Consider the following 25,854-nt stretch of genomic DNA (forward strand, 5'->3'; position numbering starts at 1 on the left):
TTTATGTCCCTTAAAAAAAAATCATTGGAACGAAAGAGATACTAAAAAAAAAAAAAAAAAAAAAAAAAATCTCTCCTGGTTAAATAAATCATTAGTGAGATTTCATGAACTATTTATATTTATACCATAGTTTAAAAAGAAGATAATTAAAAGCCTCAATTAAAAAAAAAACAACACCTCAGAATTGTCTGCTTAGTTTACTAATGAAAGAGTCACCGAAACCATACAATCTCTAGCTGTAGGCTGTAGTCTTTCTTGCCAAAAATGTCTATATTTTCTTTTTACTTTTCTTACTCTGGAACTTAAAAGAAAATCATTAGTGCACTTTAGTTTTTCTCCTGATTTTTTCAAACAGGAGAGAAGATTGAAATAGGTGGGAGTGGGGGTGGGGAGAGTTGATGTTAATGGTTTGAAAATAGCTCAAGAACCGAATTACACCATTTGTGAGAAACCATTGCATTCCGCCAAGGGGATTTGGATGGGAGGGTCAGCACTGAGTTCTTCCCCCACTGCCCCGCACCCCCACTTGCAAGTAGTTCTGGGGTACCCTGGCCAGAGAACTGTGTCTGGAAAAGTCTTCCTTTAGGCTGCTTAGGTAAGAGGACAGCAAACAAACCGATTCGGAAACAGCCCTCCCACTGGAGAATATTCACATCTCTAAAGCTCATTCTGACGACTTCATAAATTAGAAGCTAAAGCCATCAAAAGCAGGGTATTTATATTACGTAATCAGTGGTGAGTCTCAGAGGCTCTTATACATTATGCATAATGATGCCAGTGTCTGTAACTCCTGGATCCCACAGACCCCTGCCGTACTAAGTGGGTGCATGTCCGGCTGGCTGAGGCTCCCCAGATTGTAGTTAGGAAGTGGGAACTTGAGGCAGGACTGTGTTATGTCATTTTGCAACAACTGTTGGGGTTTTTGTTTTTGTTTTGCACAGTCTGTTCCATTTATCAGTACTTAAAACCAAACCGTTTTATTATTAGTAGGTTCCATAGAAAGGTTTTTTAGAAACCACTTCTGTACTTAGCGTCGGTCGGCGACTTAAACCGTGTTTGTTTAGCTCCGTGACGCTCGATAGCTTAGTTTTAATTGCCCAAACCTGCCATTCATACGCTCTAGTCTTTTTTGGCCTGAAGCCCATTTCATTGTAAGCCTTTAGGCCTGAATAAACCATAATAACAAATGGACCTTTGTCAACTATTCACCATTTCATATGTAAGTACAGGATTCTCAGCTTGGGGACAGCATAGCTCGTATGTTAATTAACAGGTTGCTTCACATTAAGTATATGCTCTTTGGAGGCACACCAGCCAGCGATGCATGTGCCTGAACCTTCACATGGTAATCACACTTCCTGAATGTCTGTCTTCTGATGGGGTGTCCCATAAGGTAAAATAGCCTCCTCCTGTATGTTTCCAGTTTGGGTGTAGAGGGGGCTTGGGAGAGCTGTTTACTCTGTTCACCTTCAAATCACATCTACCTTTGTAAAAAAAAAAAAAAAAAAAAAAAAATCTGAGAAACAGGACCGGCTCGCGCCTGCTGGAGGCGGCGGCTGTGGTGCTCAGCTCCTGGTGTTTGCTGAGGGAGACACTGCCAAGTAGATGAGGGAGGAGGTGGGAGTGTAAAAATGAAGGGTTTGCAAAAAAAAAAAAAAAAAAACACAGAAGCCACCTGTACTACAGGGAAGGACTCAGAGAGGCTTTAGGACTAAGATAGATTTAGGAAAACAAGATGGTTTAAATGGCCAGGGAAAAAAAAAGCTCCCCAGGGAACATGACACAGAGTTAAGGAAGTGAGTTTTTGTCAAATCTGCTTGTGCTGTGTCTGCCGTCATCCTTCATTTTCCCCCCACCTGGTCCTGGGAGGAAGGTAGGGCTCTCATACCTGGAGGACTCCAGGCTCCCAGGGGAAAGTCAAGGAGAGGGATTGCCCTTGACAAAAAGACAAAGGTGGCTGGAAAAGAAATGCAGGAGAAGTTGGCTTACTGGCCACACGCTTTGCATTGATGGTTTCCCCCTGTAGGAAACTGCATCTTTATATCACGGGGGGGTTTCAAATAGAGTTCCAACACATGTTAACACAATAACAGGGAAGTGTCTTCAAAGGAAAGTAGTAGCTATTTGCCTTGTTCTCCACGAATAATTGGCAAAGTGGTGGAGTCAGCCGAAATTCAGGCCCCCTTTACTTCCTGCCTGATAAAACCCTTTGCCTGCTTCTGGGTGGCTCGAAACAGGAGAGAAGGGAAGTTGGCTGCAGTGTGGTGAGCGGGGCTTCTGTGGGGCTGCTGGGTGGCTCTCACAGCTCACTTTCTTGAGCACCGATTTTCAGATGCAGGAAATTAATTCACTTTTCAAGGAGATTATTGTTTTTGGATTTTTTTTTTTGTTTGAAATTTCCAGAATGGGGGTGCCTGGGTGGCTCAGTTGGTTAAGCCAACTGATCTCACGGTCAGTGAGTTCAAGCCCTGTGTTGGGCTCTGTGCTGACATCTCGGAGCCTGGAGCCTGCTTTGGATTCTGTGTCTCCCTCTCTGTCCCTCCTCTGCTCATGCTGTCTGTCTCTCTAAATAAATAAATTAAATGAATAAATAAATAAATATTTTAAAAATAATAATAATAAAAACAAAAATTTCCAGAATGTAAATATGTAAAGATTGGAAGATGAACAAAAATGAAAGTAATTCTTTACTGTTATTTAAAAATTATTTAATTTGGGGGGGTGCCTGGTTGGCTCAGTCAGCTGAGTGTCTGACTTCGGCTCAGGTCATGATCTCAAGGATCATGAGTTCCAGCCCTGCATCGGGCTGTCTGCTGTCAGCACAGAGCCCGCTTTTGGATCCTCTGACTCCCCTCTCTCTGCCCCTCCCCCACTCGTTCCACTCTCTCCCTCTCTCTCTCTCTCTCTCAAAAATAAATGAACATTAAAAAATGTTTTAAAAAAGTGCCTCCCCCAACTTTTTGTTTTGCTTTGTTTTCTTCATATAGTCCAGAAAAGTCTAAGTTTATAATGCTAGGGAGCACTCTCCTAAGTAGATTTGTTATAAAAAACCAAGATCCTAGGAGAACAAAATTTGGAAGACCCGATGTCAACCTTAAGAGACCACAGATATGGGGCACCGGGGGGGCTCAGCCTGTTGAGAGTCTCTTCGGTTGAGGTCATGATCTCACGGTTTGTGGGATGGAGTCCTACATCGGGCTCTGCGCTCACAGTGCAAAGCCTGCTTGGGATTCTCCCTCTCTCTCTGCCCCTCCCCTGCCCGTGCTCACTTGCTCACTCTCTCAAAATAAATAAACATTAAAGGAAAAAAGATTGCTGATATTGATTGCATATTTGATAATGGTCCTAAAACTTCACCAATAATTATGTATCTTAATTGGCTTAGATGCAGCACTCTATCTAACTTTAAGGTACGTGTCTCTCAGAGGCTAAAGGCACTAAGCTGTGGCATTCGGTCCGGTGCCATAGTCCTTTTCTAGGACCTTGCACAGAATGGCTTGGTATTCTGATAGATGCTGTCAATTTTTGTTCGGCTATAAATGTTGATATATTGAAAGGAGGTCTCGCTGGCTAAACCACAGAAGCTTCACCTTTACCTTGTTTTGTTTTGGGGGAAATGTCATTTCTGTTTAAAAATACATCTCAGTTATTGTGCTATTTTAGATCTTTTTTATTTTCTATAGTGGTGAATTACACGGTTAGACTGTGTATTTTGTAAAGCAGACATTTCACAAGAATATTCTTCCACAGGGCGGTCTCGATACCCGTAATACTTCCCCTAAGAAGCTCACATTTCAAAGATCCCATCAGTTCGCTAATTTATCTTCCCAGCCTCTACAGCCACACCTAAGAAGGAGGCAGCCCTCCGTCCTTTCCAGCTTCCTGGGGCCTCCCGAGCCATGAGCACTGCGATGTTTGTGGAAACAGTGTGCCTCTGAGCTCTGTGAGAGAGCGGGGCGGACCTCGGCGGGTGGCACGCACCCTGGCACCGAGTCTGCTTCTGTAGTTGAGGCCTCGGTGAAGGTCACAGAGCATCTCCAGGGCTCACCCGGCCGGCTGGCACCTAGGTGTGCCCTGTGCACAGACCTCTCCGATTCAGACATCTTCCCTGTGTGTGCGGCAGCTTCCAGCCTCTCCTGTTTCTTGATGGCTTTTTTGTGCTATCGCACTGAGCCACCTAGAGACACCCAGCGAGGCTGGGGACTCCTCCTCTCACCTGCTAATGCCTTCCCCAACTTGATGGGATGGACAACTTCTTTGTCTCTTCCATTGTCCTGCAGCACCACCACCCCCCCGCCCCCCAAATTGACAGGTGGCCTTTAATTAGATTTTTGGCTCTCATCATTAAAGTTGTATTTTTTTCTTGTATTGTTAACTCCAGTTGTTAGATAACTTGCCTGAATATAGTCACCGAACAGTTTGTTGGTAGGGCTGTATGTTTTATTCTCAGAACAATTTGACTCTTTCTCGAGTGGGTTCAGCTTTTGAGGAGGGGGTGCCAGGCCTGGACTGGCTGCTCGCCCAGTTCCCCGGGCCACTTGCCCTCCCTCGCACCATGTACAGCCCATGTAGGGGTTGCTAACATGTGCCAGCTGTTCTAAGAAAAAGCTATGACAAGAACTAGAAAATAACTCTGACAAAGTTCTTTGAATTTCTCTGAACAAAGATGGTTTTCACTCCATTATTATGCTAAAATGTAGTGTATTGCAAGTATTTAATAATGTACTTTTGCAACTCTGCAGACATTTTATAGATTTTAGAGATCTTTTAATTCTTTATTTCAAAACAGGAAAGAGGAGCATTTTTAAAAATTTCTCATGTTTTATATCTAAAAATCTTTCAGTTTTACCCATAAAAATGTGTTTTAGTAACTCCTTTAAAATCCAGAGCATTTCTAGAAAAAGAGTGATAAAAAGTTTTCTTTTTCTCAGTTTAACTTCTGAAGCATGTTTGAATTTAATGTTTTTAGAACAACAACAAAAAAGATTTATCTTAACCTATGACAAAATCTTAGCAGTATGTTTATTTATATTTCTTCTATTATTTGCAATATTGTCTTGACAACCTTATCTGAAACATCAGGCACTTAAAAAGGAAATAAAGTTTGCAATTTGGACTTACGTTTCCCACCATCCTGCTCTGATGTGTGGAAAAGAAAATGCAATGTTAGTTCATCAGAAACTGGTCTGCTTTAACTTTCTGCATTTCTGTGTTTCCCCAGATATGATCTTTCTTCAGGGATCAGAGGTCATATTTAAAGTGGCATTAAGTCTGTTGGGAAGCCATAAGCCCTTGATTCTGCAACATGAAAACCTAGAAACCATAGTTGACTTTATAAAAAACACCCTTCCCAACCTGGGCTTGGTGCAAATGGAAAAGACCATCAGTCAGGTATGATTCGATCCGACCTTCAGGCTTAAGCCATCCTGGATACGGAGAGCTTAATTTTCTTTTGATCGGGACCTATTTCCTACCACTTTGTATCCTGGGCAGTATCTTGTGTGATGCCCAGCATGTGGGAAACACATGTGTACACATACGAAACACATAGCCGGATGTGTGTTCAGTGATGCGGTGCGTGAATGTGACGGGGGTACGCCACATGGAAACACGGTGACGGTGACGGTGTTCAGGTGCAATAACCGCAAGCCACCAGTAGTTTCTTGTAATCGAGAGGCTTCACCCCTAGTTGTTTGTTCTTCTGAAACACATGTGCTATTCAATGTAGGCTCTTATGCATGCTTTGATTTTTTCTGCTGCGTGGTATTATTTGGAATTCTCTAAAAACAACCCTTTGATAGCAAAGTTGTGATAGAGAATATATATTCTAGAAGTTTGTTCCATGATGTGGTTTTTAAGATAGAAGTCAGTTCCCCATCTGTGACCTCAGCACTTGTTGTAGATAGCCGAACCATGAGGTGAGGGTGGATTGAGCCAGAATTACACCAAGGCCAGTTGTTAAACGGTCTGGGCTAGGGGCGGGAGCAGATTTTGACTGTGTATAAAGAAGAATCTACTAGTAATGATTGTTGACTCTGAAGGACTGAGCTGTTTGGCAGAGGGTACATCACCACTGGAAGTGTCCAGAGGCCGGATGGCTTAGAAAATGCTCTGGAAGGGATTTCTGCATCAGGGCCAATAGTCAGGCCCCTTCTAAGCCTAGAACTTATCTCACCTGCTCAAAATACGATGAAAACATAGAGCAGTCAGGTAAAAACAAGTAGTGAAACAAAGCTATTTTTTTCAAACAAATCTTTATTCTGAGGATGTCTGATAGTCCCAGAGAAACGCTGCGACCCCAGTGGATTGCACCCACATGGCGTGTTTGTGGTCTCATTGGCTGCTCCTCCTTCAGTAAAGCAGCAGTCCTGACCTGGGGTGGGGGTGGGGGCAGGTGGCAGCCGTGTGGCTCTGGGTCTCCACACGTTTCCTGGGCCTGTGTGAGAGGGCACTCCCTGCCTTTCCACTCTGCATTTCCGTTTTTAGTTAATTGATAGGCTCTGCATCTCTCTGTATTTTGCTTCCCTGGCACGTTTCTCTCCATGTGAATAGCTTTGGCTTGTTCGGGCCCTACTTTCTGCCAGATTCTGTGTGAATCTGCATATACACATGATCTCATTTAATCATGACCAAATTCCTGAGAGGATAGATGGACTTAACCCATGAGGATCTCAGGGCCTGGAGAGGTAAACTCACTGGCCCACAGTCGCCCTGCCGCAAAGCAGGACGGGAGGGTTTCTCTTGCCTCCAGGTGGTTTAGTAGCTACTTAACACCGCCAAGTGTCTCCGGGTGTCATTTAATTACAGAATTTTTCTCTATTTCACCAGTGTGTTAATACTGAATTCTCAGCTCTTTTGATTCTTTAACTTTTGGCATTCATGTGCACGGATGGACTCCCTGTTAGAGCTTTCATTGCATATATGTCTACTTTATGGCTGCTGGGGCATAAAGCCTTGGCTACCTAAAGTCTGTGCCAGTGAATGCCTTCACTTTGCACCTGGCTCCTGGCTCTAAGACAGGCAGTCTCAACTGACATTCAGTTTACCTCCTAGATATTGAGCCCCAGAAAAGAATCCCATTTTTCCTCCTTTTCTGTAAAGAATATTTATTCACAGTATCAAGTTCTCTCTAAATGTTGAAAGAATAGAAATGGACATAGCATGGAGAGAGAACAGTGTGTGTGTGTGTGTGTGTGTGTGTGTGTGTGTGTGTGTGTTTGTGTGTGAGAGAGTGTGAGAGATACGTTCTAGGCAACTGTCTTGAACTTGGCATCCTTTATTCTGTTGACTCCTTGGCAACCCTGGGGCATGTTTTATAACCCCCATTTTTATAGGTGGGGAAACTGGGCATAGAAAGAGTAACATGCCCAATTCTCTGTATACAGTGGCAAAGCCAAGAATGTGAGGTGTCTCTGACACTAGAGCCCATCCTGTGCAGAAAATAAACATGTAATCCAGTAATTTTAAGTGTGGTAAGAGCCACAGTAGTGCCTGTGCAAGGGCTTATGGGAGCTGGGCCTCGAGCTGGTGGAGTGAACATTGCTGATTGAGAATTGGGGGAGTTGAATTCAACTGGGCCCAAAGAATCAGCTAAGAACAGAGGTCACACATTTTCTGTCGTGGGCCATGTAGGGAATCTTTCGGGCTTTGTGAGCCAGAAGGTCTCTGTTGCAGTCACTAGTCACTCTGTGTTTGAGGCACAAAGTCAACCAGATAATATGTACATGAATGAAGTGACTATGTTGCAGTAAAACTTTATGAAAACATGCAGTGGGACAGATGCAGTCCACAGGCCGCACTTTGCTGATGCCTGATCACAGGCAGGGGAGTGAGAATAGAAATTCTAGATGCCTCTGCAGTGAGCTTTGAAGGGGAGGGCACTTGGGGATTGGGAGCAGCAGGGCAGACAACACAAAATCTGTTTCTGGGCCCGGATTTTCAACCTGCCAGAAGTCTTGACGGGAAGCTGTTAGAATGCCAGGCAGCTCACTGCCCCTCACCTCCAGAGGGTGCTCTGGTTTCAAATCCTACGCAGAGGTGAGGCCTGAGGTACAGTGTGACTCCTGCAGCCTCAGAGGACCCCCAAGCTCAAATCTTGGAGGTCCACAGAGTGGAAGTGAAAGACCTATTCACTGCACATGACAGAGCATTCGGTCCTGTGTACGAATGGGCAGAGTCTGGGTGGTCCTCTGTGATGGCTAATGGCTCCATCTCATTACATACCTTTTCTACAGGTGGCCTCAGCTTGAGCCCCTGGGATGCAGCCTGCATCCGGGACATGGTGGGGAAGGCCGCTAAGGATAGGGTTCTGTAGCTTTGGCTTAGTTTGGGTTGGCGGGGACCAGCCACGGCAGGGCAGGTCCAGAGTGGACAGTGTCCAGGGCAGAAGGACAAGGGTCTCTAAAGTCTCTGTGGCAGTTCCTCAGTGTGACTTAACTGTCTGTCATATGCGAACTATAAAAATCCTCTGACCCAAGAAGGGGGAAACCCTGGGGATAAACAGAAGCGAAGAGGAGGAGGTCCGGTTTGTATGCTTGTCACGGTGAGTGCCGCCTGCCTTTGCAGCCTCATTGCTGTGCAGGGAAGAACAACAGAGTTGGAGAGGGACTTTGGGAGACAGAGCAAACAGCCTGTTTTCAACATCCTTTGGGCTACATTCACAGTGTGGCCCCAGACCAGCACTGTGTGTCATTGTATCATGTAGGAACTTGTTAGAAACGCGGAATCTGGGACCTCACCCCAGACCTGCTGAGTCAGAATCTGCATTTTAACAAGATCCCCAGGGTATTCACACACACTGGAACATTTGAAAAGCTCTGCTATGGGCAACTTCATTAAAAACACACTAGACAATTCCCTGTTCTAGTTGAGCTTGTAGGATAGAAACCAGAATCTTAACAAGGTCCCTTTTGTTCAGAAGACGCTCCTCAAAATCACCGTGTTGAGGCCGCCCCTTCTGCACCGGGAGGGGCCTTCACCGCTTGGGCAGTTTACTGTTGAAAATGAGTACTTTTTAAAAGGCCAATCAGTGCCATACCAAAAGGGTGGGGTACAGTGAGGAGGAATATTTTACCACTGGTATTGTTAAGAATTGCTTGCATGTGGTGATAATAAAAAGCAGACCAGTTTTTAGTTGGGTTTATTATTTTTAAATTCACTACAGGCACTGTACTCCCTGACTGCCAATACCGGGCACACTGCCCCACCCTCCAGCCCTTGGTATGCCACTGAGACGGACAGACAGACAGCTGTGGGGAGCGAAGGGTTCTGGAGGTGGGGAAGGTGGAAAGTATGTGGCTGGTTCTGCAGACATCAGGGTTAATGGCTTCATTCTACCGAGTGTCCACAGACTGCAAAGAGAAACTCGCTGGGTCTCCAATAGCAAATGAGCCAAGAACATAAACAGACAATTCACTAAAAAGGAGATACATCTAATAAGCAAATATCTGCGAAAATATTTCGCGTCATGCATAATTTAAAAAACATGTAACGCTCTACCTACTAGATTAACAAAATGAAAAATTTTAAGGCCAGTAGCCAGTGCGGAGGGCATACTGTATCTGGCACATTGGTATGTTGTTAATGGCATTGTGCGTTGATGATTCCCATTTGGGAAGCAATTTGGCAATGTGTATCACAAGCCGGTAAAATATTCATACCCTTTGACTCAGTAATCCCATTTCTTGGAATGTATCCTTAGGAAATAATCCAAAATATGGGAAAAGCCATATGTACAAGGATGTTCAGGGTTGTTATTTAAAACAACAGAAACTTTGCGAGTAACTAGATATCCAGTGCTTGATGAATGGGTCCACGTGGTTATGACATGTTGAGCACGTAGAATAACAAAGCCATTGGTAATTACAGAAATGCAGAATCTAGAGCAACTTGAAAAAGCACTGTTCGAGGACCTGGGCTCTCCTTTCTCCACCAGTCACACACTGCAATGGTTTGAGATCAATTCTAGGGCGTAACTGCAGAATCAAGGGCTCTAAGTGTTTCAGCCGCCAGGAGATAATGGTGCAGTTAAGCGGCAGTGATTACGACCCAGGATGGCTCCTGGGGATTGATGGAGTCCTGAAAGAGTTTACAGCTTTGGGCCCAGCTGTGAGCCATTAACCTTAGCAGGTCGTCAATCTGCATTAAAGGCCACAGGTTTTGTTCCCAGGTTTTCCAGATTAGTAGCTCATTTAAAAAATCTCTGGAAGAAAAAAAGTGTGGGTATGACATTTATTCTGCCTCATATTTATAATTATACACAGTGCCACAGCAATCTCGGTTTTAATGTTTGTGGTTTTTACTCTGAGCTATTCAGAGGTTCCGTGATGCGGCGTCCTTTGCGATTTTGCTGAAGCACAGGGTTGAATGTGAAGCATGTGGAAGCAGCTTCCTTAGCTAAGCCAGCACCTGCTCACCTTGCCAGCATGTGCCGGGCACCTCCACGAGTTGTCTCACGTAACTCCCGCAGCGATGCCGGGAGGTGGGTGCTGTCACCCCCATGTCAGAGGCCAGGAACTGAGGCCGGGAGAGGTCATTCAGGGCGTCGCCAGTGGAGCCCTGCTTCAAGGGGCTGGGTCCGTTTTCTTGACTGCAACATGGAGACGATAATCCCTGCTGACCTCACAGGTACTCTGAGGGACAACAGAGACTCTGACCAGCGCAGCAGACTTTCACACACATACATGCCACGAACACGCCGTGTATTAGTTTCTCAGCGTAGAATGACTTTTGTGCCTAATTGGTACTGTCCACTGAATTAAACTGAAAAGCAGGAAGCTAAAAAACTAAATCACAAGGAAGAGAAGATTGTTGGGAATGGTGTGAAAGTAAACCTAGATTTCGAAAATTGCTTTCAGGGAAGGTAGGATTCATCTGTGTTTGAATGCTGATAGGGTGCCATCAGGGGAAATGAGTTTTCATTGATTTTAACTATGTTGGCGTTTCTTAAGGAAAGACAGTGAAGAGTCCTTTTGTGCCCTTCTAAAGTCTAACTTTGTCCTCTAAATGTGTGTTCTGATGGTGCTGGCCATCTGTGGTCCCAACGTGACTAAAGGCTCAGAGCTGCACACACAGTCATGTTGGAACGTCACTTGTGTGCTGAGAGGCACGGCCCGTGGGGCGATCCCACAGCAAAGGCTGGGAAGAGAGGACGCGCCTTGGGCGGCCGCAGCGTCTGCCTCCTGACCCCCTCTTGAGCCCAGCTTCCATGCAGCTCACTCATCAAGAGAAAGTACAAACTTGAACAACTCACTTGCGCACTTTGGGGCTGCTGTTCACACGGGTGTGTTTTGATCACTGTCACTATTCTAGGCAGGAAGGCAGTGTTTCACATGCACTCATCTGTGTGGGCGGCATTTGGGGTTTGGCTCATTTCTGCATATCTTGTGTGCAAAGGAGGGTTTTTAGTAAACAGTTCCATTACTTAGCTGTTCTTGTAACTCTAAAAAACCCAACTGAACTATAATTAAACTTTGACTCGGTGACTGGGCAAATAGGGCTATGATTCTTTTGTTTTGTTTTTTTCCTCTCTCTTTGACCCATAGCTGACGTATCTAACATAATAGAATTTTCAGAGAAAAAGGAAATAAGTACTGAAATAAGAACTAAAAATATATTTTTATAAGCCTTGTGAAAAATAAAGTTTTGGCTTCTGGAAAATGAGTATCAGAGACCCACACTTGTTGTTACCTTGGGTTTATTTCTAAATGCTGCTTTTATTTTTTCTTCCCAAGTAAAATTGTTACCTTACTAATGCAGAGGGTTTTCCTTTTTTTTTTTTTTTATGACTAATCGTAAGAACCAGGCATAGAGTGGGTACTTAGTGGATGCTTGTCGACATGGTTGCATGTGTGTGCACGTGTATTTTTCTCATTTTCAGTGCCTGATGACTTTTTTGTGTATAACAGGTGTTTGAGATGGATATCTCTAAGCAGTTACAAGCCTATGAAGTCGAGTACCATGTGCTTCAAGAAGAACTTATCGATTCCTCTCCTCTCAGTGACAACCAAAGAATGGACAAATTAGAGAAGACCAACAGCAGCTTGCGCAAACAGAACCTTGACCTACTGGAGCAACTGCAGGTGAGCACGTGTATAAAGCAGCTTCCTGAGCCTGGAAAGCACGGTAGATCATTAGCGCGCCAAAGCGCCAGCCGGCTGGGTTTTCCCACGACCACAGGACCTCTCTCCCTCCCCTGGTCTGTTTATAGTTGGGATCAAAGGTACCCCAGGAGAATTGGGCCTTTTTATTAGGAAGCAGACAGATTATCCTGTGCTGGGGTCAGACAGTCCTGGAACTTTCTGAGAGGCTGTCTCTGCACTTGATCCTTTTAGGAGAGAGGGACAGCGACGACCTTGGGTCCAGGATGCCGAGGGACTCTTCGCTGAATGCCAGCGATTGTGCTTTGAGTAATAACCAGAGAAAGGCTTGGGCTTCTGTGAGTGAAACCAGCTAGGTCGTGGAGAGCAGTAACGCAGAAATCTACCTACAAAATAAACCAGAGCATGTGGTCATGATTTGGGAGTCTGTACTTCAAGTATTGGATTAATGAAGGACACTCTTCTTCCCTCTAGAAGCTTCCATTTTAGCATGGATAAATGTGCATGAGGACATACGGCGGAAAGGCAAACAGACGATGCGTACCGAAGGGTGAAATGGGCCAGGCCAGGGGTTGCAGTCCAGAAAGCCAGTTCTTGCTAGGTCCAGTGTTGTCCCTGCCCAGACTGCCACAAGGCACGCACTGCTGACCTGCTGTGTCCCGATTCCTTCATCTGTACGACATAGACGGAATCCCTAACTGCTTAGCACAGCCCCTTTACCAATCAAATGGGACAAAGTAACCACATGGTGTACTTTTTTAGAGCCATAAATGGGTGGTAATGCTATTAATACTAAGGAATTGTTTGGGGGGGGGTATTTTAAAATTTTTTTGAGCTGTTGGAAAGGCAAATACATATTTTTCCCCAAAGTGTGTACCTTATGGTGTTCCTGGGCTGTCCTTATAATAAGCTTTCCATCCTGACCTAAGCCTCTTATTTTTCTCCATAGAAAGTTGCCGCTTTGCAGACACAGGCTTGGCAGTGATATGAGAAAGGCCAGCGTTTGAGAGCTTAATAAATCAACCCTTGTCCAAAATGCATTCCTCCCAGCAGGGATTTACCCCAGGAGACCCCGGTGGCTATTTACTGTAGAGGAACAAAGAAAAATGCTTTAGGGAAACCAGTCCTAACTACCAGGCACATTCTGAAATTTGGCTGCTTTTTCTCCCCCTAAGACTGAGATGTCCTAACCAAAAATGTGCTTGCATACAGTGTCTCCAGGGTGTCTCAGCTGTAACCTGACGGGAGGCTCCAGGGGATAAAGAGCCTTATCTGGCCTGTAATGGTCTGCAGCTGAAGTGGTGATTTTAAGTGACTTCCAAACAAACAGTATGTCTCTGAAATAGAACCTGCTGGAATGTTTCTGACAAAGCTCAGATTTGCATTTGAAGCATTCAGCTCCTTAAGATAGGCAGTACGGAAATAAAAAGATTCAGTTTATTGGGCTAATGCCCATGTGATCTTTTTTGTGGTGAAGGGTGCACGTAATTTCACCTTGCCTCTGTGATACTATACCCCTTTCGTGACAAGAGGAAGCTGTGAAAAGTTGTTGAGATCTCTAAATTCCTCAAGAAAGGCATCAGGCTGTCATGCCTGACACCCTCCTTGGAATGGTCTTTCTTTGAGCAAGTGGCTCTGCACTTCTGGGGGTATCATTCAAGACTGCAGAGGTGCCCGCCCCCCAGCATTTGGGGTCCTTGCCTTGCTGGCGTGCCAGGGGCCACCAAGGTTCAGAAGACGCTGCTGTCCAAGAGTTGGGGCAGGGATTGCGGTGTTTGGGGGTGCTTGAAGATCGTTTTTCCGTTGCCATGTGTGAGTCACGTGGGTTTACTGTCGTGCAGCCAGACTACACATACTCTGTAAGACTCGCACCTCCTTTCCTTTTTTTTTTTTTTTTAAACAGTTTTCAGAGTCCAAGCGTAGGTGTGGATAGGTGTTCAGTATAATAGTTTTTGACCATAAATCTTTGGGGTTTTTTGCCAGAGTATCAAAATTGACCTGTTTTCTAGCTTTGCTCTGTTCATATAGTTTCCAGACATACCAAGGTCCCATTTATTTTCTTGGTAAACATTTGATGTTATCTAGCTGCTGGAGAGCAAAGTGTTCAACCCGCTTTGTCCAGCAGCACATACAAGACGATTGCGTTAGTATACAAATGGTGCCAGATGATAATGGATGCACGTTTGTTATACTAGGCCGCTATGAGTCATCGAGTGCCAGTGAACTAGGTGCTGTGGGAGGCCAGACCCATGTGCAGGAAGAGACGTGCTTCCTTCCATGAAAGTGCTTCAGTCTCACTGAGGAGACCGACATTCACGTAGAACATAAAGGGTCAGGCAGAACTGCTCACCGCTAACTGGGTGGCACACTTGGGAATGCCGTGGGCCTGAAGAACGAGGTGGACCTGTCCCAGGCCTTGACTTTGGGTGGGAATGTGAGGATCGCAGAGTACTCCTTGCAGGTGCGCACTGAGCGTGAGCACCTGCCCAGTAAGCAGACAGACTTAGGCTCTCAGTCCTTACTCCTTTCTATTTTGAGTGTTTCAGCGGCACAGCCAGAGCTAGACTTTGAGTCGTGAGTTGTCTGTCTGGCACAAGTGTTGTCTTGTTCAAAAACCTGTTTCCCTTGTTTTGAAAATGAGAGAAAAAAAAAAAATACATGTGCCATTTTCCCCACCCAAAATAAACGGGAGCGTGTGCGGGGCTGGGCTGAGAGCAGCAGCTTAGGGACCTCGTAACCTGAGCACGGCAGGATGTAGCTGTGAGCTGAGGGGTGGGCCGGGAAGGCCTCAGGGACGGCAGCAGGTGAAGGCCGGACTTCCTGTGGTTTTCTCAGGAAGCCCCTCAGTGCCGGAGAAGCCGGCCCTGCTGGATTGGGAAGAGGAGGTACAGTAGTTAGAAGCACCTGGGAAGTTCTGCCTCGCTGACACTGGGTGCCAGGTGCCGAGGATGCAGACTGGGTGCGAGTGAGGACACCGCTGATCTTGGTGGTGCTGACCGGTCAGTGAGACCTTGTAACAGATGCTCGGACCTTCTGAGCGCTCCGCACGTGTTCTGGGGGAAATGCCCCTGTTCCTGGATGTGCTGGTGTCTGGTTCCTGTCAGGAAGACAGAGAGGGTTTTGGATTCAAGGACTGGTGCTGCTGGGGCCTTCACATGGAAACCGTTTGATCATCAGGGTGAAATCGGTCTACGTATGAGTATGTGTATCCGTACAAATAGGCCAGGCCGTGCTGCAGTAATAAAGAAAGCTCGACATCTCAGTGGCTTGGCACAGCAGGAGTCTTTTTGTCCCCGAAACTCCACCTCTTGTTCACGAAGCGTTCTTTGCCCATATCAGACCGTCTTCCCTATCATCAGTGATGGGGATCAGGCTCCCTTTGCGCCGTGAAGCCACCGTCTCCGAGTCACCACAGCAGGGGAAGAAAATGCTGGAGGCTCGCAGAGTGGCCCAGGCTTCCTGCAAGGGGACCTGGGAAATGTAGTTTTCCTGTGTGCCCAGAAGAACTGATGACAAACACATAGACTTATCTCTGTCCAAATAGGCCTCTGAGGTGTCCCCAAGGCCAGACAGCAGAGCATTCGGTGGATCCCCTCATGTTATCACTGGGCAGTCCACATTCTGTTCTTCTGTTCCCCAGGTGGCAAACAGTAGGATCCAGAGCCTGGAGGCCACCGTTGAGAAGCTTCTGAGCAGCGAAAGCAAGCTGAAGCAGGCCACCCTCGCCCTGGAGCTGGAGCAGGCCGCCCTGCTGCAGGTGGTGGGGGAGCTTCGGAGGCAGACGGCGGCAGAGCCGAGCGGCCCAGAGCCTGACCTCGCACGGCCCGGGCCCACCGGGGACTGACCGCACAGGAGACGGCTCCCGAGGAGACACTGTGGTCCTGCCCCAACACTGTCCAGGCCTTAACTGAGAGGGACAGAAGATGCTGGAGGGAGAGAACGAGGCACGACGCATGCTTCTCAGGGAGGAGACTGGCTTGCCAGTCTGCAGACTGGCCTGAACTAAAACTTGCAAGTCATGGGGATGGATGTCCCGGTGTTTCTGTTGTCGTTTAGGTTGTATTTCGTCCTTCTCCAGTCCTGATTACTGTACCCGGTAGGTTTAGATGGCATGGACGTGAATAAATGCACCTTTCTGTTTCTGTGTTGTTTCCTCTTTCAGTATCACTGTGCTTGCAGAGAGCATTTAGTGCTGTGAAGTTCACGAGCCGGAAGGAAGGGCTAGAGAGGAGTCCTCTGACACAGATGTGGGCCCGTCGCTCTTCCACAGCAGGTTCGTGGGCCTGCAGCCTCCACGTCACCGGCGGGCTGTGTGGCTCGCCCTTGTCTGTCCTGGCTATGGAAGCCCCAGATAACTATTAGGACATCTTGAATTTATCACTGTCCTTGGTATTTGATGAAGTTTGCCTTTTAAAAAAATTAGTTTTCACTTTTTGCTTCGTTCTTAAGTATCAGGTCACTATAGATAAATGTTTTATGGGCAGATCACCAGTTTTTAGGCTCAAACCAAGTGTTACTAGCGAGCGGCCTGCATTTGTAGACTCTGAGATGTTTATTTCTTTGCGGGTTTTCATCGCCATTTATAGCCGTGTATTTATTTTTGCTGTTGTATGATACAGCGCAGCTGTGTGTCCCTCTGAGTCTCCACCCTTGGGAATCGTATACCCTGCAGGAGTAGCTGGGCACGTCGGGATTTTCATGGGTGCCAGAGATTCTGGGACTTTCAAAAAAGCAATCAGCCCAAAATTGTAATCAAATACATGGCAGCTGAGAGAAGTTTTCCAGAGGTAGGAGGTGTGTTTTTTTAATTTTTTTTGTTTAATGTTTTCATTTATTTTTGAGACAGAGCATGAGCAGGGGAGGGGCAGAGAGAGAGGGAGACACAGAACCTGGACGCTTAACTGACTGAGCCACCCAGGCACCCCAGAGGTGTGTTTTGAATGTAACTCACAGTCCCTTCCCTCGGGATGATGAGGGCCCTGTGCCTTCAACAAGCAGAGACCGCTCACGGTTGGCGTGGCTTCATCTGGTCACCGTGCGAGGCCTCTTCACTAGCGCTCTCAGAACGGGCTGTCAGGTGAGAGAGGAGCTCTGTGGGCACATATCCCTTTGTGAGGGCAGGGTCACTCTGGTCTTTGGCATCGTAGCCCTTCTACCCCTTCTAGTCCACAGAGGCTTCTAGTGACTCTCTCAGTGGTAGGCGTCTCTTTAAGCCTGAGGTGAAAGGAAGGATTTTCATATTGGAGATCATCGTAGATCTCCCCAGACATCTCAAAGGGTGACAAACATGCTGTCCCCAGTGCCTAACAGTTGGCTGACACTGGGGACTGTCCTGTTCCCGTATCAAGGGATAGCAGTTCTCCTCACAAACCAAGATGACCAGCCCAGGAGCCTCTGTCCCAAGTCATTCCACCAGATAGAACTTCGAGGAGTTAACATTTGAGGGCTTCTTTCCACATATTTTATTGTTCAAATATTTAATAATGTTGAATTTTGGACGTCTTATTCCTCAAAAACATGGACTCTGCATTCAATAAAAAACAAGACAACAACAAATCCATGCCCACGCTTTGTCTGTTTTATTTGTAAACTTTGGATTTTTGCTTTTCAGCCTGGGCGAAAAAATGCCTGGTGAGCACCAGTGGGTCAAAGTGGGAATGATCACCTAACCGGAAGTGAAATCATTTGAGGTTTTGGTATTGGCCTCTTTTGTTTTCCAGTATTGTGAACCAAGTGCTCGTTATATTGTAGCACCTCTACACCAGCGTGAGTAGTAACAGGAACAGGAATGAGTTGCAGGTGCCAGCCAGTGCTGTTGTGAGATTGCACTGGGCAGACAGAACACAGGCCTGTGGATACAGATTGGACAGAGTCTCAGCCAGAAACATCTGCAGAGCCAATTCACGTTACCGCGTGAGGATTTGTGGAAGCAAATTCTTAAACCAAGTAAATGTCATGTTCTGTTTTTCCCCAACACCCAGCTAGATGCTCACATGTGTGTACTTGAAGGTTGTCTTTCTTTTGATGCCATTTATGTTCTCTTGGACTTGGGGCATCGTGAGCCCTCAGAAACACACGATTTATAGAGCACTCAGTCTCGGGTGGCTCTTAGGAGTTACATATGGTAGAATAACAGTGTCCGTCGTTCGGTTTGGTTGGTGAATCAGGAAAGAAGAGTTGCCCCAAGCTCCATGGGCTACAGGATCGTTACAGGAATCCCACCAAACACTGCTGTGTGCGGAGCTGGAGAAAAGAAGGTGCAGAGGGAGGTACTTGAATCGGGGGGGGTCACCAGTTGGTCCATCTGAGAAAAGCAACACGCACTCAGGTGTCGGACTGGGCCTGGCCAGGGTGGGACGCGGGAGCTCTCTGGGGCTCTCTTCTGCCACACGAGGAATGGCTGTATCTGCAGGCAGGTGTCTAGTATGGGCCTGGGGCCACTCTAGGTCAACACCCAAGGTCAACACTTGAGAAGCAGAGGTGGAGCAGAAGACTGCCAGGCACCCCTGTGTCTGTCTGTCACTTTTAGCTATGATGACCTTCAGAGAAAAATGGCCCTCGCTTCACTTTTGCCTTCCAGATCTCACACATGCATGCCTTTAAGCCGTGTCTGACTTAGAACCACTAGGGAAGGGGGCCCTGGAAAAGGTAGCTCGGGCTTAACGAAGTTGACCTGGTATAAACTGCCACAGTTAATTGTGGAATCCACCTGATTCGAAAGATCGCATGTATGTGTGGGCATTTTACAAAGGCCCTCCATCCAAGTATCTATGATTAGTGATCCATAGAGTTCAGATTCATAGGTTGATTATGACTGTGGAAGTCACTGGTGGTGTCATCTCGGGAGACTAAAAAGTACAGCAGATCACTGCTGGCATCCGGGACGGCCACCCCCTTCATCTGCTGGCCTCTGTCAAGTGTTACCAAATGGTCCTACGGATTAAGATCCAGAAAGTCTATGTGGTATAAAATAATTTACAGGCCACATTGTCTGCCCCTGACATCGCTGTAAGGGTTTGGAATAGCTCAAAATAATCTTGGCCTGAGAAAGCCAGAGGGAAGCTTCTACTTCATACTAGAAAACCACTTTTCACCTCATAGAGGAAAAAACTATGTGAGGTGAAGAGAGGTTTTCAAAATCACCTCATTGTCAGCTGCAGGATCAGAATGGATCCCCAGTCTCCTGACTGCTTAATAGTCAACACCTTTAATTCCAGTGGTTTCTGGGAATCGTTTCTGGTGACATCAAGCAAGATCCGGAGCCACAAAGATCTGCTTCATTTTCTTTTTTTAATGTTTGTTTATTTTTGAGACAGAGACACAGCATGAGCAGAGAAGGGGCAGAGAGAGAGGGAGACAGAATGTGAAGCAGGCTCCAGGCTCTGAGCTGTCAGCACAGAGCCCGACGCGGGGCTCGAACTCACGAACTGTGAGATCATGACCTGAGCCGAAGTCGGACGCTTAACCAACTGAGCCACCCAGGCGCCCCAGATGTGCTTCATTTTCACGAGGATGATCTGTATTAGTTAGGAGCCCAAATCAGGTTCTCTCCTAAGATGCAGGGTCTTCAGGGGGCCTTGATTTTTCATGAGTTAAAACCAAGGGGGTTGGGTGGGGGGAGTTCTCCAGCTGACTCCTGTCTGTGGGCTTGTAGGCTGAGGAATCCTCCTTCACCAGCGTCTAAATTAGGTAGAGTGTTTGCTCCCAATAGTCATTTCTTTTTTATCTTCAGACTTTTGAAAACCCTTGCATTGTAACGTTTTTAAAACAACAGAGAATTGCCTTTGGTTTTATAGAAGTGAAACTTACCAGTTATGTAAAGGGTTTCACTGCCATCTTTGGAAAGGGTTAGAACAATTAGGGAATTGGAAGAGCTGTGGAACGGCCACAAGGGACTGTTCTTTGGACAATTTGAAACTGGTAACAAAAGATGAATATCCTTGGTCTCCAGACTGCATACTATCTGCCTGTATATCTCTAAACTGAGTAACCAACTATGTTGGTTGTAAACCCTTACTGGGAAAGTTTGAATTTACACCACTATATGCATATTAAAACATTTTGTATGTTAGTAAGTTTTATCATAAAATAGAAATTTTAAATGAGGTGAAACAAAATAGTTTAAAAATATTAATGATTAAGATGTTGATATCCAGTGTTTCTAAGGAAAGCAATGAACACCTGGTCATTTCAAATATGGCTTTAAGATTGTGATTCAGTAATGCAGTAATGTTAGCTTCCAAGTTCAGCCCACTTTGTTGGTTTTATTATATTTTTTAATGTTTATTTTTGAGAGACAGCACACACAAGCAGGGGAAGGGCAGAGAGAGGGGGAGAGAAGATCTGAAGCAGGCTCTGCACTGAAGCAGAGAGCCCAACACGAGGCTCAAACTCACGAACCGTGAGGTCATGACCTGAGCCTAAATTGGACGCTTAACTGACTGAGCCCCCCGGGCGCCCCTGGTTGTTGGTTTTAATGCAGTGTCGAGGGTGGAAAAAAGATGGCTTCCAAATTCTAAGTGGAGGAAGGGCACTGCTGGTCACGTTAAGTCATGATGCTCGTTAATTCACTTTTATTCACCGATTATGCAAAGGTGTTTGTTGAAATCTGGCTAGTAAATTTCCATTCCATCTTCTCTCATGGCAGACTAATGCAAACTAATTGAAACATGTTACAAATTTTATGTTTTTTAACCAAGGACTTTAAAGCACTCAAACTCTTCACTTGGAAAGTTTTGAGCAAGTTATAAAAGCATCTCCAAGACTGTTTGAGCAACGTTTACATGGTTCTTGGCCAAGAGCTGACCTAAGCCCAGCAACACTTCCAAACATCCTTTTCTGAAAGGCCCTTTCCACAGGACGTGTCTGTAGTCTTGCCTTGGTTCCCCCACTTGGAGCCCTCTGCCCTCAGTAATGGTGCAAGGGTGGAGTAGGTTCTGGTGTGCAACTCTGTAGCTAGCTGCCCGCTCTCCTGCCTGCTGCCTGCTGTAGACACATGGTCTCACTGCCCGCCCCTTTCCCGCAGCCCCTCGGGATCCCAGAGGTTCTGGAGGGGAGCAGAGAGGAGCTGAATGGCGAGCATTAAAAATAGCGCCAGTGACTCACCGCATTTTATTGCTGCAGTGCCCTTTCCTCAGAACCACCAAGATAGCCTGGACAATCTGACAGGGTGAGGGGAACAACTTTCTGACAATCTTTCGCCCAGTCGGATTCCTCTGCTTTTCCTCACCCTTCTGGCTATTTCCTTCTGCCCCTGTCTTTGTCTTATTCCATATTTAGATCTATGTTGACCAATTTCTGTGTTGACCAACTTTGGGTGTCTTCTTCCCGCTCCCGTAGACATCTCTTATTCCTAAAACCCTGTGTTTCTCATTTCTTCCAACTGTTGGAGAAGCTGACTCTGATTACTGTTCAACTCTGGCTTTGGCTCTCAGCACCCTCCAGGATGGCATCCCGAGGCGCCATCTTGAGGAATCTGCAGATGATGATGTAGCATATTAGGCAAGTAGAGGCAAGCTTGCTTGAGGTAGGGAGGGTGGGGGGGGGTCTGTTTCATGTCATCAAATGTCTGCCCACCTTAGGTCTTCCTGTACTTGCTACCAAGGATATGACATGATCCATTTTCCTTCCGTTGAGGTACATGACAGTCAACTTTATTGCTAAGTTTCATATGCTCCAATCATCTAAATGGCTTGGTTATTAGAAAGGACAAAATGAATTTTTTCACTCAGGATCCTTCTCTTTTCCCCCATATGCTTCTGTGATCATTCCCAGGATCACTTTCATCTGCTGTCTTCCCACAGTGAAGAGAATTGGACCGGCCTGCCTCTCAGGCCCCACCTCTGCAACTCTGATACCTCCCTTGCTTGCCTACCTTCACTCTTCCCAGCAAATGGTTGTGGTTTCCCCTCCTATGGTCACTCTGATTAAGGTCCTGGGACTACAAGGTAAGTGTCTGCCATCACTGAGCTTTTGCTTAGCTGGGGAGATAGGTAATTAAAATAAACAAAAATCGATGACGGGTGGCAGCTGCCCGCATAGAATGGTCAGAGTAGGCTCCGCTGAGGAGCTGGTATTCAAGGTGAGATCTGAAGGGTCCGAAAAGGACGGAGCTGAGGAGCAGGTGGGTGAGAGTGTTCTGGGCAGCTTGATGTTAGAAGATGGAAGAGTACTTTCCAAACGATACAGAATTCTCTCCTAACCTTGCATCTTGTACCAAGAGATCTCTTTCTTAAAATCCCAACACACTTTTTTTTTTAAGTTTATTTATTTTGAGAGAGAGTACAAATGTGTACGGTTGCACCCACATGCATGGGGGAAGGGCAAAGAGAGAGGGAGGAAGAGAGAGAATCCCAAGCAGGCTTCATGCTGTCAGTGCAGAGCCTCATGCAGGGTTTGACTGAACCCACAGACCATGAGGTCATGACCTGAGGAGAAACCAAGTTGGACACTTAACCGACTCAGCCACCCAGGTGCCCCCCAACACCCTTTGAATGCCACCTCTTTTTCAGATGGCAAGGAAATACCAATATTTTTCAAGATAAAAATCCCATTACTCTGTAGTCCCATAAAGATAAATGATAAAATATTGGTCCCACTGGCTGTTTCAAGTGCCCCAGGGGGATCTGCTATTCTTGACTTTGCATCGAGCTACAAGGAGGAATGAACTGGTGAAATGGCATCGCGATGGACACCTACCTGACAGAGTGACCTCTTTATTTCAGTTCGTGCTCATCTCATTGCAGATCTCACAGCCTGTGGACACGGCCATATCGGCTTCATGCCGGGATGATCATCAGCAAGGGGAAACTCGTGGGGAGAAGACACTTCTTAGAGTTAGGTGTGATTTCATGGCATGAAAGCCCCAAAGGGAAGGTGAATCAAGAGACTGTGGAACTCTCCAAAGGTAAATCCTGACTGCCCACATCACATCCCGGGGTACTGAGGAAATGTGAGCAAAGAATTGCTCAATCGCAATGTTCTCTTGGAACGAGTGGAGGATGGTGGATAAAGTGCTGGAAACAGGAATGCAGAAATCTTTGTAGAATTCTAAAAGTAGCCATAATACCTTTTTTTTTTTTTTTTAAGAAGGGAGGAAGCGGATGGTGTAAATTATGGTTTGTTGAGACCTGCGAAGCTCTTGTCTGCCTGAATCATGAGATTATTCTTGCAGACCTTCCTTTAATCCTCAGTGTCTTCTTTAAAGAGCCCCAGGGCTTCTCAGGTTCGTCCCCTGAGCACTGTTTGTGTGTAATCCATTGTCAGCTGTGCGACTGAGCATCGCATTGACATTTCCAGCACACTCAAAGCCAAATCGGTGACCCTTCCGTTAGCAAATGTGCAAGCATTTTGTTCTGACCCGTGACTCATTTTGACCCTTTACTCCAGTCTTACTTTACTCCAGTTATTTCATGCTTTCTCATATTGCTAATATCTTTGTAAGTCATTGTAAAGCGTTTGAGGAACAAGATGGAGCCTGGAAAATATAAATAGAAACAACATGTAGCGGTTAAGAGTACAGGCCCCAGAGTCAGCTGGAATCCAACCCCCCTTCCGTATCTGTAAACTAGAAACAATAATAGCTATCTTGTAGGATTATTTGAATACTTATGAAGAATACTGAGCACTGTCACTGAGACAAAGTTAAGCAATACATATGTAGCTATCATTCCCTTACGATTATATAACTAAATGGATCCAATCCTGCGAGCTTGAAATTGACCCCAGCCAAAATTCCTCATCAGATTGTAAACATATTTAAAAGATGATCTTTAAAATTAGTATGATTCCCTAAGACCATGTCATACTAGGCCAATATAATTTTATGTATTTTTTTAATTGTGATGACTGACTATAAGAGGGAAAGCTGTAGGAAAACATACCTTGATACCAGCAAAGCTTTTAACATCTCACAATAGCTTAAATAAGTTAAAGCTTATTTAACTTATTAAAGCTTAAATAACTTAAAGTTGCATGGACAGAGGACAGTTCAATTAGGTTGATTAAACCCATTAAACCAGTAAGACCTCTAGATGGTCGTTCTCAGCCGTGGTTACACTTTGGAGATTTTTTTTTTTTTTTTTCTTTTTCAAGTACCGGTGCCTGTGGGTACTCCAGGTTGACAAACTCAGCCTCTCTGAGGTGGGGCATGGGCATTGTGTTTTGTTTTGTTTTTGCTTTTTAAGCTCCCCTCTGATTTTAAAGTTTAACCAAAATTGAGAACTACTGCTGTGATTATATGGCTTGAAGGGAGACTAAAAGCCAAGGGTTTAATCACCCTATCTGGATTTTGTCCTTAGCCTGCCCGGTCCACATTTGTCTCAGTGACCTACAGAAGGACCAAGGGGGCATAACCTGTCAGATGCATGGATGCCACAAAGCAAATGCAGTGAATGACATGACAGACTCTGATTGATGTTGACAAGCTGACCCATGACCTGATTTGAGCAAAATGCACTTTTAAACGTCAGGTTCTAAGTTCATGTGCAGGGCAGTGGGTCCCAGAGCGTAATCCCCAGAACAATAGCATCGGTGTCATCCGACAACTTGTTAAAAATGTAAATTCTCAGGCTCTACCCCAATCTACTAATTTAGAAACTGTAGAGGGTGGAGCTGGCAGTCTTTTTGGAAATCTTTCTAGGGAATTCTGATGCCTGCTAAAGCTTGAGAACCACTTGTGTCGGGGGAGAAAATCTCAATGGACCAAGTGGGAGACACCTGTGATTGAAACAACGCTGCGAAGAGAGTCTCTTTTTTTCTTAGTGATCTATTATCTCTTTCTTCGTGATCTTTTATTCTCACTTGCCAATTGCCATGAAGACCTCCCATACTTTGTGGCTCATGCCACTTGCTTATCTCTTTGTACCTCATATCATGATATAAACTTGTTCATTGACAATCTAAATAATTCTAGGGACAAATAGAAATGTAGAATATGATGATATATGAGTGTAGAATATGATGATATAATAGCTATAAGAGAGCAGTCACCATATTGCCGGGCACTATTAGGAGCCCTTTAGGTGAATATTAATTCATTTAATGAGGAAAGACACAGTCAAGATTTGATCTATTGCAACCGTAGAATGATGGCCATTTTTGGTGGGTTAGAGTGGAAGGGTGGGCTCAGTTAACTTCCAGTGTTTCTGCTCGGTCTCTAGCTGTGCTATGTGCCTGAGGAGGTTTTGGGTAAATAGTAAAGAAGATTAAGAATGAACGGATCACCAGGATTTAAAATTTAAACCCCTCTCCCTCATTCCTTCCCCATTCTCTGAAAAAGGGCAGGTGAGGGGGAGAAGAAAAATCTGTCTCAACACATTTGAGGGAATAGAAGAAGGCAAAAAAGTAGGGGGTGGGACCCTGCAAGGCAGACAATTGGCCCTGTTCCAAGGAACATGGACAGACATGCACCTGTCCAAGGCCACGTGGGAATGGGGTGGAGAGGGTGAAAACATGTTTCCAGCAGTGGAACCCAAGCACGTCCCCCCTCCTCCAGCTCCTGGAGGACTCGCAGGTTGTTCAGCCACAAGGGGTGGTACAGACCACAGACACCCAGACTACCTGTGCGGCTTTTTCTTGAGAGAGAATCGCTTAGAGCCAGCCAAGAGTTGCCTCAAAGAACTGTCATATCTCAAGGCATATTTCTTAACGTAGAAGGAGCAGGCCCATTCCAGCAAGATGCCTGGAATAAATTTTTCTGTGGCTGTGGCCAGACTTTTAACTGTTTCCTAGATTTGGAGGGCTCCAGGAAGCAGCG

General features: G+C 45.8%; 1 protein-coding gene across 7 annotated transcripts in view; it reads left to right on the forward strand.

Moving 5' to 3' along the window:
* TBC1D1 (TBC1 domain family member 1) overlaps positions 1 to 16,240 on the forward strand; it is a 216,136-nt gene extending 199,896 nt beyond the window's left edge. For 6 of the 7 annotated variants that reach the window (XM_047090943.1, XM_047090944.1, XM_047090945.1 and 3 more), the window contains 3 exons: positions 5,222 to 5,391; positions 11,907 to 12,080; positions 15,739 to 16,240. In XM_047090943.1, coding sequence (XP_046946899.1) covers positions 5,222 to 5,391; positions 11,907 to 12,080; positions 15,739 to 15,942 — 548 coding nt within the window. In that variant the 3' untranslated portion in view covers positions 15,943 to 16,240. Of the gene's footprint in view, positions 1 to 5,221; positions 5,392 to 11,906; positions 12,081 to 15,738 lie in introns of those variants that run through there. The other variant, XM_047090946.1, reaches the window with a different exon arrangement.
* Positions 16,241 to 25,854: the final 9,614 nt, after the last annotated feature.

Source organism: Lynx rufus, unplaced genomic scaffold (assembly GCF_022079265.1).
Source record: "Lynx rufus isolate CCGP_SWC_20201006 ecotype Redwood Valley unplaced genomic scaffold, mLynRuf1.p SCAF_3, whole genome shotgun sequence".
Lineage (NCBI taxonomy): Eukaryota > Metazoa > Chordata > Mammalia > Carnivora > Felidae > Lynx > Lynx rufus.